This window comes from Rhodnius prolixus, unplaced genomic scaffold (assembly GCF_049639745.1).
Source record: "Rhodnius prolixus isolate KJV_2025 unplaced genomic scaffold, Rpr scaffold_2, whole genome shotgun sequence".
NCBI lineage: Eukaryota > Metazoa > Arthropoda > Insecta > Hemiptera > Reduviidae > Rhodnius > Rhodnius prolixus.
The window spans coordinates 33,217,567-33,230,864 of record NW_027411592.1 but is presented as its reverse complement, the minus strand read 5'-3'; the positions used below and the strand labels follow the sequence as shown (position 1 = coordinate 33,230,864).

Sequence of the window (13,298 nt, the reverse complement as noted above, 5' to 3'; positions counted from 1 at the left end):
CCTTTCACCTCCCATTTTTAAGTTTGTAAATTACATGAGAGATAATAAAATACATCACTACTGTGATATATATCAATATTTTCGGTTCAGTGTTTTAGTGTTCACTGTTTTTAGAATAGTGTAATTTTAATTTTGCTAACAATTTGAATGTAGGCCTCTCTTGATCTTGAGACCCTAGGCTGAAGCCTAGATAGCCTATAGGAAAATCCGTCCCTGGTGCAGACATTGTAGACTATGATGGAAGGAGGAAACTTTTTTTATATCCTGTCACAAATGTATAGATCATTAGTTTGCCTTTGGCACTTGGAAACCAGAAGGGAGAAAACGTAAAAACAACTGTTAGCAAATCTGGGATCTTGTAAAAAGACGATGTTAATTACTCTATAATTACAAGGGTCGAGGCTTCTACCCTGTTAATGGTGGTTTAATTAATACAGTCCCTATGCAGTCTAGGTGAGGATGTGGAGGAAATGGTTTCTCATATCCTGTTCCACTGCGATGCAATCGCTAGGTGGCAGGATGAGATTTTCCTGGGACCAGAGGAGATCAAACGGCGAAAATGACTAGTAGGTAACTCTCTCGACCAACACAGATGAAAGGTTATTAATGGGAATGGTACAGTAAGCCTCTTATTCTAAATATATGACAACATATGTGAATATTGTTATTTCAGTGTTTTTCAAATATAATGTAAGAAGAAATTATATTTTGGACTAAATGTCACTATAATAATTTTGACGATTCTATTTCACTACCTAAATATAGCGTAGTAGAATTTAATTAATTAAATGTTCTGGGATTGGTTCTGAAATACTCGTATTATTGTTGGTAAGCCTGATTCTGTTCAACACTTTTCAGCTCTCGAAAGATGGTTAACTGAAAACCAATTTGTTCGCAAAGCGTAAAAAAAGAAGAAGGCATTTATTAATAAAGCAATCCCTCCCGAAGGTCGTTGACCAGGATGCAGTCTTAAATCAAATAAAGGCTATTATTATTGTTATTAATAAAGCAAGTAATTAAATGAGGTAATATCTGCTTTCACTGTTTTGCATTTAGTTTTTGAAGTTTTATTTGTGTTTTTTTTAAACTTCTGAAGAGCCCCATTGTAAACAAGGCATGTTCGGTCCTGATCATGTGATTATTAATTTATTTATTCAAACAAAAGTTGAAAATATTCAATAATAATAGTAATGAACAATAGTTCGGCTTGATTTAGTTTTATCTATTAAAAGCTGAACCAAGAGATGCATTTAATGTCAATGTAAATAAATGAATCAAATCTATTTAAAAATAATTAAAAAAAGAAAGAATGAAGCTGTGAATCTAATAAAAAAAAGTCTTAATTTTGTTGTAATTAAACAATGAACCTTAAACAAATGTCAGTGTTGATATCACTTCACAAAAAAGAAGGCGGATTTGAGGTAATGAAATCTTGTCAATCAATTTCAAGATCTTCAGCTTCTAAGGATTCCAAAACGATGATATAAAACTGAGCTGCTGATAACTATGAGAGATAAGTGTAAAATGAGAAGAGATCAGCTCCAGTGGTTACTGCATTAGACTCCAGAAGAAATCCTTGATTCGTGTCCAGCTGCCTGCTCTTAGATTTCATCCCTAGCAGCCTTCTACAGTTCCCTACTCTTACAGTGTTGTTATGTGTAAGAAAAGGCACTAACCAGAGGTCTGGGGCAGTGAACAAGATTCTGGGCATCATTTGTTTTACTTTGCGTTTGTGATAAATCAGAACTATGCAATATGCGCTGGAAGGTTGAATCAGATCATTAACGACTCCTTTAAGACAGAGAAATCGAAGATGCTTTGTTCTCTGAAGAAACGAGTGAACAGGGCGGAGATACATAGTGTGATGCACCTAAATCAACACAACCTAAAGTTGCTGACAGTTCCGAAGGAAGACGTAGATAGTGAATAATTATAAACCACTATTAAGATAACCCATCCCAATTAAAACAACTTTCTCTTGCAAAAGGAAGCTAGCTTAAAATAAATAAGTATGTATAATAAATAAAACAATACTAACTTTATTGTTTTCCATTAATACTTCACCGCAATGACTAAGTTAAAGGAATCATTACCTAGACATGCTGAGAGCTATATTCAGTTAACAAGAGAATTCATCTCTGTCAAATTTGTCAGTTTGTTAATGTACTACATTTATTTTGAAAGAATAACTACTGGCATGCTTTGTTTAAAATATTAGTACTAAAACTTTTTGAATGCATCAAGTTCAGTTTAATCTCTTGCTTTTAAATAATATATTAAATAGGAAAGTTTTTACGATCGCCTGTAACTTAAAATCTAAGACCCAGGTTGATTAAATCTCAAGGGAATCTACCAGAGACTTAAGGTGGAATATCGCTAGAGCTTCGGAAATTTCCATTTTTAATTAAACCTCAAATAAATAAAGCAAATCAGGGATAAACCAAAACACATTTTTTCGAAATTCATTTCATAATTCGCACTACCTGAACCTTTGATAATTTGGGCAAAGATATTATATTAATTATAATAAAAAAAAAAATCACAAAATTTTACCATATCTTAATCCAAATTTGAATTAAGCGCAGTGAAATCTTAATTTTCCAGAGGAAAGATTGACATACTTGAGGATACTTAATAAAAATGCGTAGTAGATAAGTGCAACCTGCAGATGACTGTTGCAGAATGTTACGATGGATAATAGGTTTATTTATCAAACTAACAATATCAATAAATGATTTCCTCTGCTGATTAGTTTCCATAGATTACAGATTCACTAACCTGTCGGTAGGCTTCATTCTTCTCCTTCTCCAGTCTATCTTTCCATTCGGCTATTTTCTCTTTTTCTATTTTTAACTGAAACAGAAAAAGTAAGGTTATCAATGTGTTACACGAGTAAGGTAGCACTAAAATATATAAGGTAACAAAACTTAAAATGTAACTAATTTAGCATTGATTGTAATCGTAAAATAAAATATTTTAATAAAATTAAAAGAAAACATTTTTACAATGAATAAAATAATGTTGAAATATACATATATACTATTTGTATATTACTATATAGTAATAGTTATGATTATGACGAAAGCCAACAGTCTCAAAATTTGATAAGAGCTCCCATTCGACATAGTGGCGATAAGTTTCTTTGACGATGATCTTAGAAGGTTGGAACGTCCATGAAATATAATAATAATAATAATAATAATAATAAATGTACAACTGAGAAAACAGTTGTTTTAAATCTAAGCAAAAAAAACGAGTTGTATAATTAATCTCTCTGGTCTTTTCCATTTAACATTCAGTGTATTGGAGTTTGGTTACGCTGACTGGGAGATTATAAAAGTCGACTCTATAAGTGAAGGATTGCATGCTAGTTTGACATACAACTTAAGACAAGCAAAAAGTTTCCACTCTGGAACTAGGCAACAGTTGGTTCCGCAGAAAAGACAACTATACATTAGGTTCTTTCTACGAGGGTCGTTTGAAAAGTCCGTGCAAAGTCAGAGAGATACTGGCGCGTATCGAGGTTATGTTTAGTTAGTAGCATCTCTTGGAAGAACACACACCAAGTTTCAGCCAGATCGGTCTATTTCTTTGTGTTTGGCATTCGTTTGAATCGAGGAAGTCGAGTGATTTTCAAAAAATGGACGAAAAAGAATTTCGTGTGTTCATTAAACACTACTTTATGAAAGGCAAAACGCCTCAGGAGACTAAAGAGAAGCTTGATAAACATTATGGTGACTCTGCACCTTCGATTAGAACAGTTTATAAGTGGTTTCAAAATTTTCGGAGTGGCCATATGGGCACAAGTGACGCTAACGTTCTGTACGCCCTGTTGAGGTTACTACTCCAGAAATCATTGATAAAATCCATGATGATATGGTGATGGATGACAGAAAAGTGAAGGTGCGTGAGATTGCTAGTGCTGTGGGGACTTTAAGCGTCGTTTCGTCACTGTGGATGAAACATGGATACATCACTACACTCCTGAGACCAAAGAACAATTTAAACAATGGGTTACCAAGGGGGAATCTGCGCCAAAAAGAGGCGAAGACCGTTCCTTCGGCCGGAAAGATTATGGCGACTGTCTTTTGGGATTCGCAAGGAATAATCCTCATCGACTACCTGGAAAATGGTAAAACTATTACAGGTGCATATTATTCATCGTTATTGGACCGTTTGAAAACCGAGCTGCAAGAAAAACGCCCACGATTGGCCCACAAAAAAGTCCTTTTCCATCACGACAACGCACCAGCTCACACCTCAGCAGTTTTGGTCGCAAAATTAATGGAAATAGGGTTCCAACTCGTTTCACATCCCCCCTATTCTCCAGACTTGGCTCCCTCGGACTACTATTTCTTCCCCAATATGAAGAAATGGCTGGCGAGAAAAAGATTTTATTCAAACGAGGAGGTGATTGCAGAAACATGCTCGTAGTTGTCTGTACAACTAATACAAGTGTTTGCGAATATTGATCAACTTTCAGTAATAGTTATGTTTGCCTGGGTGTAAAACATGTTTTAGAGCATGCCCCAAAACCACTGTTTGGAAAAGAAAGAATACATGTTGAACAGATTCAGTTTCGAAAACAAGACATGGCAAGATATTTAGTTACAGCAGGTTCCTTCAAACTGCTTAAACAAATGTTCTTCTGATGCAATTTAAATTCGTTTATTGACATTAATCAGTCAATAAGAAACATTTTAAAAACATCATTTACATCTGGACTTTTAAAAGACACAAATTAACATTTTTGAATTTGAGCAGTTGTTAAGAGAACAACTTAGAACTTGTCTAATTTATTCCATCCATATTCCACAAGGAATTTCTTGAAGTGGCAGCTAAGTGTCCTCCAGATGACGAATTGTGCATTTATATCGCACCAAACAAAGAAGCGTGAAATATGGTCATCTAAGGGCTTACAGTGTGCAAGAACAAGACAAACCGAAGGAGCTTTTTGTTTTAAGTAACATTATTTTTCTAGACCGAGCTAAATAATTACTAACCAAAATAAATGACGATAATGTATCAAGATGGTATATGAATTAATGACAAGAACTAAGATTTAGAGATGTGATTTTGGACAAGAGATCTGGTAGAACATTCTATCATCTGAATAATAACAATTATCACCAGCCATATTTTTTGCAATGATCACCACAGCTTGTCTGCAGGCACTATGATAGAGATGAGCTATGGCCGCTAAGTATTGGTAGTGAGGGATAGCTAAGATTATCGTTTGGACAGAAACTCTCAGTCGCAAGAAGTTTTGGAAAAGTTCTGCCCCCTACAGCATATTAAGTAAAGCAAAGTTGCGCAGTTAATGCAAAGATACATAAAGCAATCCATGAAGGAAGCTAGTACATGAGCCGTTGTAACTAAAATAGTCGGATAGTGTTAACAAGTAGTGCAAGTGAGTTAGTGGAGTAAACTACGTGAAGAATACAAAATAATTGTAATATGTCACGTGTAGATGATAGAGATTAAAGCAATAACTCCAACAAGTGTAAAGTAACCAAAGCGAGGTAACCAGCAAGGTCGGCGCTATACAAAGTGCCGGTCATTAGGAGCTTCCTGCCATTGTTCTGATGGTGCTTGCTACCACTCAATGGTGCTGATCATTAATGCTGACCACAATTAAACTAATTACCAACATTTTCCCTTTTTTTTTCACTTTCAACGAACAAGTGTCTATCATCTTGTTAGTTAGTTGTAGCAACTACAACATTTGCTGCACGAAGTTCGAATTAGGTAATGATTAGGTAATTGTATTTTCCTGAATATTTACCTAACACTGAATATCTAAGTCAAGATTTTTACTTTATGTAAATAATTAATTTTTTTTATAATTAAATTTCCTTGTCAAAAGAAATTAGTGTTTAAGTAAAAGTTCACGCCATCTTGTTTTCTGGTGGAGCTTTGGCACTTCTTTCCGTAGACTATTACAACATGAAAACTGCAACTTTTTGCATTCATTGTGGAAGTCATTGCAATATGGAATTTTCGAATATTAGTGGCTCTTATCCTTACCCAAAGCAAACCTCAAGTCCTGAAGAGTTTTTGCTAAATTTGGACGAGCCTTTGCTCTTCTGGACAGCTTGTCTCATAGAACTTTATCTACCACCAGAGGAATCGTTTAAAATGATGCTTGGAATTTATGTCTTTAAAGAACTCCACACAGACAAAAAAAAAAAGGTAAATCGTTTCGTATAAGTGGAAGGTATTTATTTATAGGTAAAATACCTGTTTCGAATTAGAAACTAAACCGCAAATACAGTATTTACTCTTAAGAAATGTAATTAAAATTAAATTGCGTTTACAGTACTTCTTCCTAAAGGAGCGAAAAGAAATCAAACTGGGAATACGGAACGTTTGCAATAATTTCCCATCAGTCACTTCTTATTCCTGCCAAATTTTATTAAAATATGGCGAATATGTACAGAGTTATTATTTAATAATATTTTTTAAGCGGAGGCCTTCTTAAGTGGAGGCAAACTCTTTTTTTAAAGTATATATACCAGTGATGGCGAACCTATGACACGCGAGCTCATTTTAGGTGACACGCATCTTCAAAGATAAATAATTTCATAATTCAAATATTTGTATCTCATAAGGGCCAGAGTTGGTTATTAATAATAATATTATTCCTTACATCAATTAATATTACTTGATTTTCTATATTGTGTCAATGAAATATGTAAAACATGTCTCTATGTTAAATGTAAATCATTGGTTTTATAATTTTGGTTTTTGTATTTTAAATGGCATTAAACAAATAATTAACTAGAAAAACTTATAAATATTTCTATTTTTTTTAGTCTTTACTTTTGTGATGTGTGACACGCCACGAAAATTATGTTTTGATTTTCCAAAATTTTGACACACTGAGCTCAAAAGGTTCGCCATCACTGCTATATACCATCGAGACCCCAAAAAGTAATATCTACATAAAATTTCGAATTGAATGACAATACATTTATGAAAATCAGTTAACGTGTTTAGGGGATAGGTAACGTTAAAAGAGAACAACAAGAACAATTTTTGCAAATACCGTTTTTATACTCATTTGTGGCTACTGTTATCTCGAAATCTATTAAATCTACGTTATTACAAAAACATTACTTTTGTAAACAAGGATTTTCCCTATATTTTAAAGAAAATTTGGAAATTTGATCTTTTATAGAAAAAGAGAAAAAAATTGTCAAAGTTGGGTGTTATTTAGCGTTACACTTTTTCGTACACTTTTTGACGATCAACCCTTATACAACTGTCCTACTGGACAGTTTTAATAAAATTCTTTAAAGTAGGCTATAAGTGGCTAGGAGTGTGGCTACGTGAAGCGCGCAACTCTGCCACAGAGTGGCGCACCTCCACCGCCATCCCTACCATTAATCGATCCAACCATCTCTCTGTCTCAGTGTACCCAAAATCTACATCCTCCACCGCACCATTCAGATCATCACTGATATTTCGCCCTTGATCTCCATTTCAACATTCCATGCTAAAGAACAATTAGAACTATAATCACGTTCATTATTACTAAAATTTAATAAACAAAGACAGGTGTGAACACTCACCCGATCCACTACTATTTGCAAGTTATTGTTTATAATATCATTCAACACACACTTCAAAATGGTCAAAGCGAATTTTCCCAAACAAATTTGATTCATGTACGAAGTCTGAAGAAAATTAAGTAGATATTTTCGAAAAAAAATCTCAGAAAAACAAAGTTTGCATTTCCGGTGACTATTGAATGTCCAACGATCTCAGAATTTAAAAAGGATATTTCCGCCACGGATAATATAAAACCCGCCAATTCAAACAATCCTTCTTATAATGGAATTGCCCTAGAAACAAATTTATCAAAAATAATAGTTGTGGCCCAACACTTAGACTAGAGCAATGACAGTAAACATTTTTAAAGAACTTAGTCTTTTAGCTACAGTAACGAAAATCTCAAAACTTAAATAATCCGATAATGGTACCTACTTCTTGTAGTGAATTTTCAAGCAAATCGGAGTTGAAGTAAAAATTTACATTTCGGACTAGGCAGAGTATTTTTCATTATTTTTGGATATTTGTATCTTTATTATTATTTTACTTTTTAGTCTTTATTATTTACTTTAAGTACATACGAGGGTCGTTTGAAAAGTCCGTGCAAAGTCAGAGAGATAGCACTACTGGCGCGTATCGAGGTTATGTTTAGTTAGTAGCATCTCTTGGAAGAACACACACCAAGTTTCAGCCAGATCGGTCTATTTCTTTGTGTTTGGCATTCGTTTGAATCGAGGAAGTCGAGTGATTTTCAAAAAATGGACGAAAAAGAATTTCGTGTGTTGATTAAACACTACTTTATGAAAGGCAAAACGCCTCAGGAGACTAAAGAGAAGCTTGATAAACATTATGGTGACTCTGCACCTTCGATTAGAACAGTTTATAAGTGGTTTCAAAATTTTCGGAGTGGCCATATGGGCACAAGTGACGCTGAACGTTCTGGACGCCCTGTTGAGGTTACTACTCCTGAAATCATTGATAAAATCCATGATATGGTGATGGATGACAGAAGAGTGAAGGTGCGTGAGATTGCTAGTGCTGTGGGCATCTCGAATGAACGGGTACATAATATTTTGCATCAACATTTGGACATGACAAAGCTATCCGCAAGATGGGTGCCGCGATTGCTCACGCTTGACCAAAAACGAAATCGTGTGAAGTGTTGCAAGGACGGTTTGTAGCTGTTCCAGAAGAATCCGCAGGACTTTAAGCGTCGTTTCGTCACTGTGGATGAAACATGGATACATCACTACACTCCTGAGACCAAAGAACAATTTAAACAATGGGTTACCAAGGGGGAATCTGCGCCAAAAAAGGCGAAGACCGTTCCTTCGGCCGGAAAGATTATGGCGACTGTCTTTTGGGATTCGCAAGGAATAATCCTCATCGACTATCTGGAAAAGGGTAAAACTATTACAGGTGCATATTATTCATCGTTATTGGACCGTTTGAAAACCGAGCTGCAAGAAAAACGCCCACGATTGGCCCACAAAAAAGTCCTTTTCCATCACGACAAAGCACCAGCTCACACCTCAGCAGTTGTGGTCGCAAAATTAATGGAAATAGGGTTCCAACTCGTTTCACATCCCCCCTATTCTCCAGACTTGGCTCCCTCGGACTACTATTTCTTCCCCAATATGAAGAAATGGCTGGCGGGAAAAAGATTTTATTCAAACGAGGAGGTGATTGCAGAAACGAATGGCTATTTTTTAGACTTGGACAAATCCTATTATTCGGAAGGGATCAACAAACTGGAGCAGCGTTGGACGAAGTGTATAAGCCTAAAAGGAGACTATGTTGAAAAATAAAAAAGGTTTACCCCAAAAAATTAATTAGTTTTTATTTTTGCACGGACTTTTCAAACGACCCTCGTACATTAAGGAAAAAAGAGTAAACAACAAAATATCAACTATAAAGACAGCACCATGGTATAACCGTCGGCGGAGTCGTTAAATACATTGAATCATAAAGAAAAGAAAATTAAAGAAAATAATTACTTCTGGCACAAAACTGAAAAATATCTGAACATTAAGACAAGGAAAAAATAAAAACAAACTCAAACAACAGTTTCCATTAACATAAATGAAAATAAAATAATATGAAAAAATAAAAATAATAATTATAACAATAAACATACGTAACAATTGTTCAATAAACTGGGTAAAATCATTAAATCATTTTGGGGATATACTGTTGTAGGCATCTTTGCAATATTTCTGAAACAACTTCCAAGCTTCACCATTCAGCAAAGCGATCATCCTCTCTCCGGAAAGCTGCGGCTTATTAAAATATTTCATCATCATCATCTCCTCAAGTCTAACACAGACCACAATGAAGTGGTAAGTCCCATCCAGCACTGCTTCATTACATAATTGGCAATAATTATTTTCATCACCATTTTGCAAATAAGGAGGTTTACCTAAAATTAATGTTGAAGCCCGAGCCTTTATAATCCAACGCACCTCGGAGAGAGAGAGATATCGCTCTGCAAATAGTGTCGCTTCCCCAAATCGAAATTTAAATCCCTATATAATGGGTATAACTCATATGATCTAATTCTTTCTTTGTGTAGATTTACAAAATATAGCCTGTTACAATCGAGGATTTCTTTAAAAATTGAGTTCCAACCATGTATATCGTTTAAACTTACTTTATAATTTATTTTATATTTATCGCAAAGATTAATTATATCCTGGAACCAGAATATCTTTATTATTAATATGAAATTAATATTCATTATAATCTATTCATGTAAAATATGTTCTACAGCCCTGAAGATGATCTAATTTCTAAGTCGAAAGCTGGGCGAAAAATAAACAACTTATTACTGAAATTTGCAATAGTAGTAGAAAGCTTTATTTACAAAAAATATAAACATACAAAATAAACTTACAAAATTGAAAAAAAAAGAAAGCTTGCTCTAGGCATGGTATAAAAAACCGTCTGCCAGGAGTTGTTATATTAAACTAAACTCAATAACAAATAAAAACAAAAAATAAAAACTATAAAGAAATGGAAAAGCTGCATAAATACGAAAACTTAAACAATGATCAAGAGAAAATGATACAATAAATAACGAGGAATTAGAACATTATCAAAAATAAAAATAATAATAAAACCCTAATTGAACAAAATTACATTAACTTCTTAGTAATTGAATTCCGAAACTAAAAAATTTCTATACCTTGTGGCTACATTAACATATTTAAATAGGCTGTCCCAGTCTTTGCCATTTAGCACATCAATCAGTTCTGCCTGTGTGAGCTCTTTTTTCCCCAAATACCTGATTCTAAATTCACTCAAAACAGGACAGACTGCAAGGAAATGTTTACCATCTTCTTTTTGACTCAAATTGCACAAGGAACATAAATCAGAACTCTCCTTACTGTATGGTCTGGAATTAAGGTTTAACAGTTCCCCTCTACATTTTATTATAGTACTGATTTTTCTTAAATTATGTTCATCCTTAAAGCAATTCATATCCTTTCTAAGTAAATAATAAAAGCCATGATGCGTCCCAGCTTCAGCTCGATCAATCGATTTACACCTTAATAATGATGTATACCCATGAATCATTCTCTCTAGCTGCTCTTTTAAATTTGGCGCCTCTAAATCAATAGACATCCCCACCGTGTTTGCTGTTTCTGTCCAGTATTTATACCATGTAATGTTGCGCTTTACAATCCCCTTTGCCACCATTGTACAATATCTATTGTTACCGTAATTCAACATTTTCCGAACATAATCCATATGCAATTTAAATGTATAAATATGAATTAGATTGTATGAGGTTTCTAAGTTTAACATATAATTTGGTGTATTGTATGGCAGTTGCAACAATTTTTTCAGGAAAAACCTCTGAAATTTTTCCAACACCTCAGAACTTTGATATCCCCACGCCTGCGCACCATAGCATAATATGCTTCTTACAGTTGCCTCGTATACCTTGGTTTTACAGGATAAGGGTATCTCTTGCTTCATAAAAAACTGTTTCCACATACTGTTTACAGCGATCTTAGCTTTTTTAACTTTCTCTGTCAAATCCAATTTCATATTTAAATTACTATTCAACACAATGCCGAGATATTTATATGAATGCACAACTTCAATTTTTTGCTTATCAAAGTACCAATTTTCTACTTTACTCGTTCTACCGTTTTTCCTGAAAACTATTATTTTCGATTTATCTAAATTTATATTTAAATTCCACTTTTCCGTATATTCTCTGAATCTTGAAATCATACATTGCAACATCAGTACACTATCCGCCATTATTACTAAATCATCGGCATATGCGAGCATATTAATTTGCAATATTCTTTCTTCCTTTTGAACACGAGTGGGACCGAAAACCTTACATTATATTCAGATGGTCTTTCAGAAGTACCCTAAATAGAATTTCTCTTGGAAATAGTTGTAGTACATCACCATGAATACAATCTGGACACATTGTTTAAAGGAGGTCATTTTTGAGGAAACCTCAAAAAACAAGAACTGCTATTGCCTCCAACTGTTGGTAAAGTAGGACTTCCCGTTTAGGGATGTTGATCGCTAGGTTGCAGTTACTTCCTTGGTAAGGTCCAATCTAAGAATACAGGTACAGCTTCCCTCGATTTTTTAGTGTTTAAGATGTTTGGTTTATTAACATACACACAATCGTACAGACCATTTTCTTTCTGTTCCGTTTTAATATTATTTTCACAACTGCAATACATTTCTGCAGCAAGTACAGATAGTACTCATGAAATTCCCAAAGAAAATAATTACGCTAGTAAGCACTTCCTTACGTGGCCACGGGAGCCTCATCATCTAAGAGGATTTCTTGACAATACAGTCAGTTGGGAAACTAGAGGTATAGAACCTCAAAGGAACAGAAAGATCTCAATGAAAGGTAAGGTTAGAAACAATGTAAGAAGTATTAGCGATTCGACGGAGTGTTTTGGTTTGGAAGTACTGCATTCTGAAGATATTGGAAGCACTGGTTGGGCCCCCATGTTCCGTTCAGGTATTGCATAATTATAGCTTCCAAAATTATTTAAATCCACTTCTAAAACAATATTTACGCCGTACTCTAAATCCGGACGTATTAGATTTAATCAAACGTTAGCTATTAATAATAATCAATCCTTACTTGCTGTCAAAATATATTTACAAGTTTCTGAAGTGAAACCAAAGTTTTAAGTCCAAGCTTTTTAATTTTATATTTTACTTTTCTAAAAATCAAAAAGATTTCTTCAAATGTACGAGTATTTATTCATTAATTATTTATTTATACTTTGCAAATTTTAAAAGCTTCATTAAAATTGTGTAATAATTCCTTTGTAAAGAACCTCAATGAGGCAAAAAAATACCTAAATTTCGGTAAAAAAAAGGAGTTTGTTTAAATTTAAAATTGCTCCTTAATATTAAAAATTATTAAATTAAATAAAACGCTACATCATAAATTGTAGAACAGAATTTAATTTCATTAATATTAGAATGAATTATATTGTATTTGGCCATTTTAGGAAATATTAAAAAACTACAATTTGTCCCTTCCATTATAATAAAATAACAATTATTCATCGGTGTGTACTTGAACAATAAATACTTACTCTTGCTTTACTGTAAGCAAATATTGGCTTCTATTTTCAATTCTAAATAAAATTATGCAATCTAAAGGAAGCCGACTCTCCAGACTATGATTACTGTCGTAATAAGCTAACAATTCGGCCATTTTTGTTTGTTTTATATTACGTAGACAT

At 33.9% G+C, this 13,298-nt stretch overlaps 1 protein-coding gene across 5 annotated transcripts in view; it reads right to left on the bottom strand.

Annotated features, from left to right (window-relative positions):
* LOC141449514 (uncharacterized) overlaps positions 1-13,298 on the bottom strand; it is a 195,413-nt gene that overhangs the window by 20,385 nt on the left and 161,730 nt on the right. For all 5 annotated transcript variants that reach the window (XM_074119032.1, XM_074119036.1, XM_074119035.1 and 2 more), the window contains exon 5: positions 2,779-2,853. In XM_074119032.1, the coding sequence (XP_073975133.1) occupies positions 2,779-2,853 (75 nt within the window). The remainder of the gene's footprint in view (positions 1-2,778; positions 2,854-13,298) is intronic.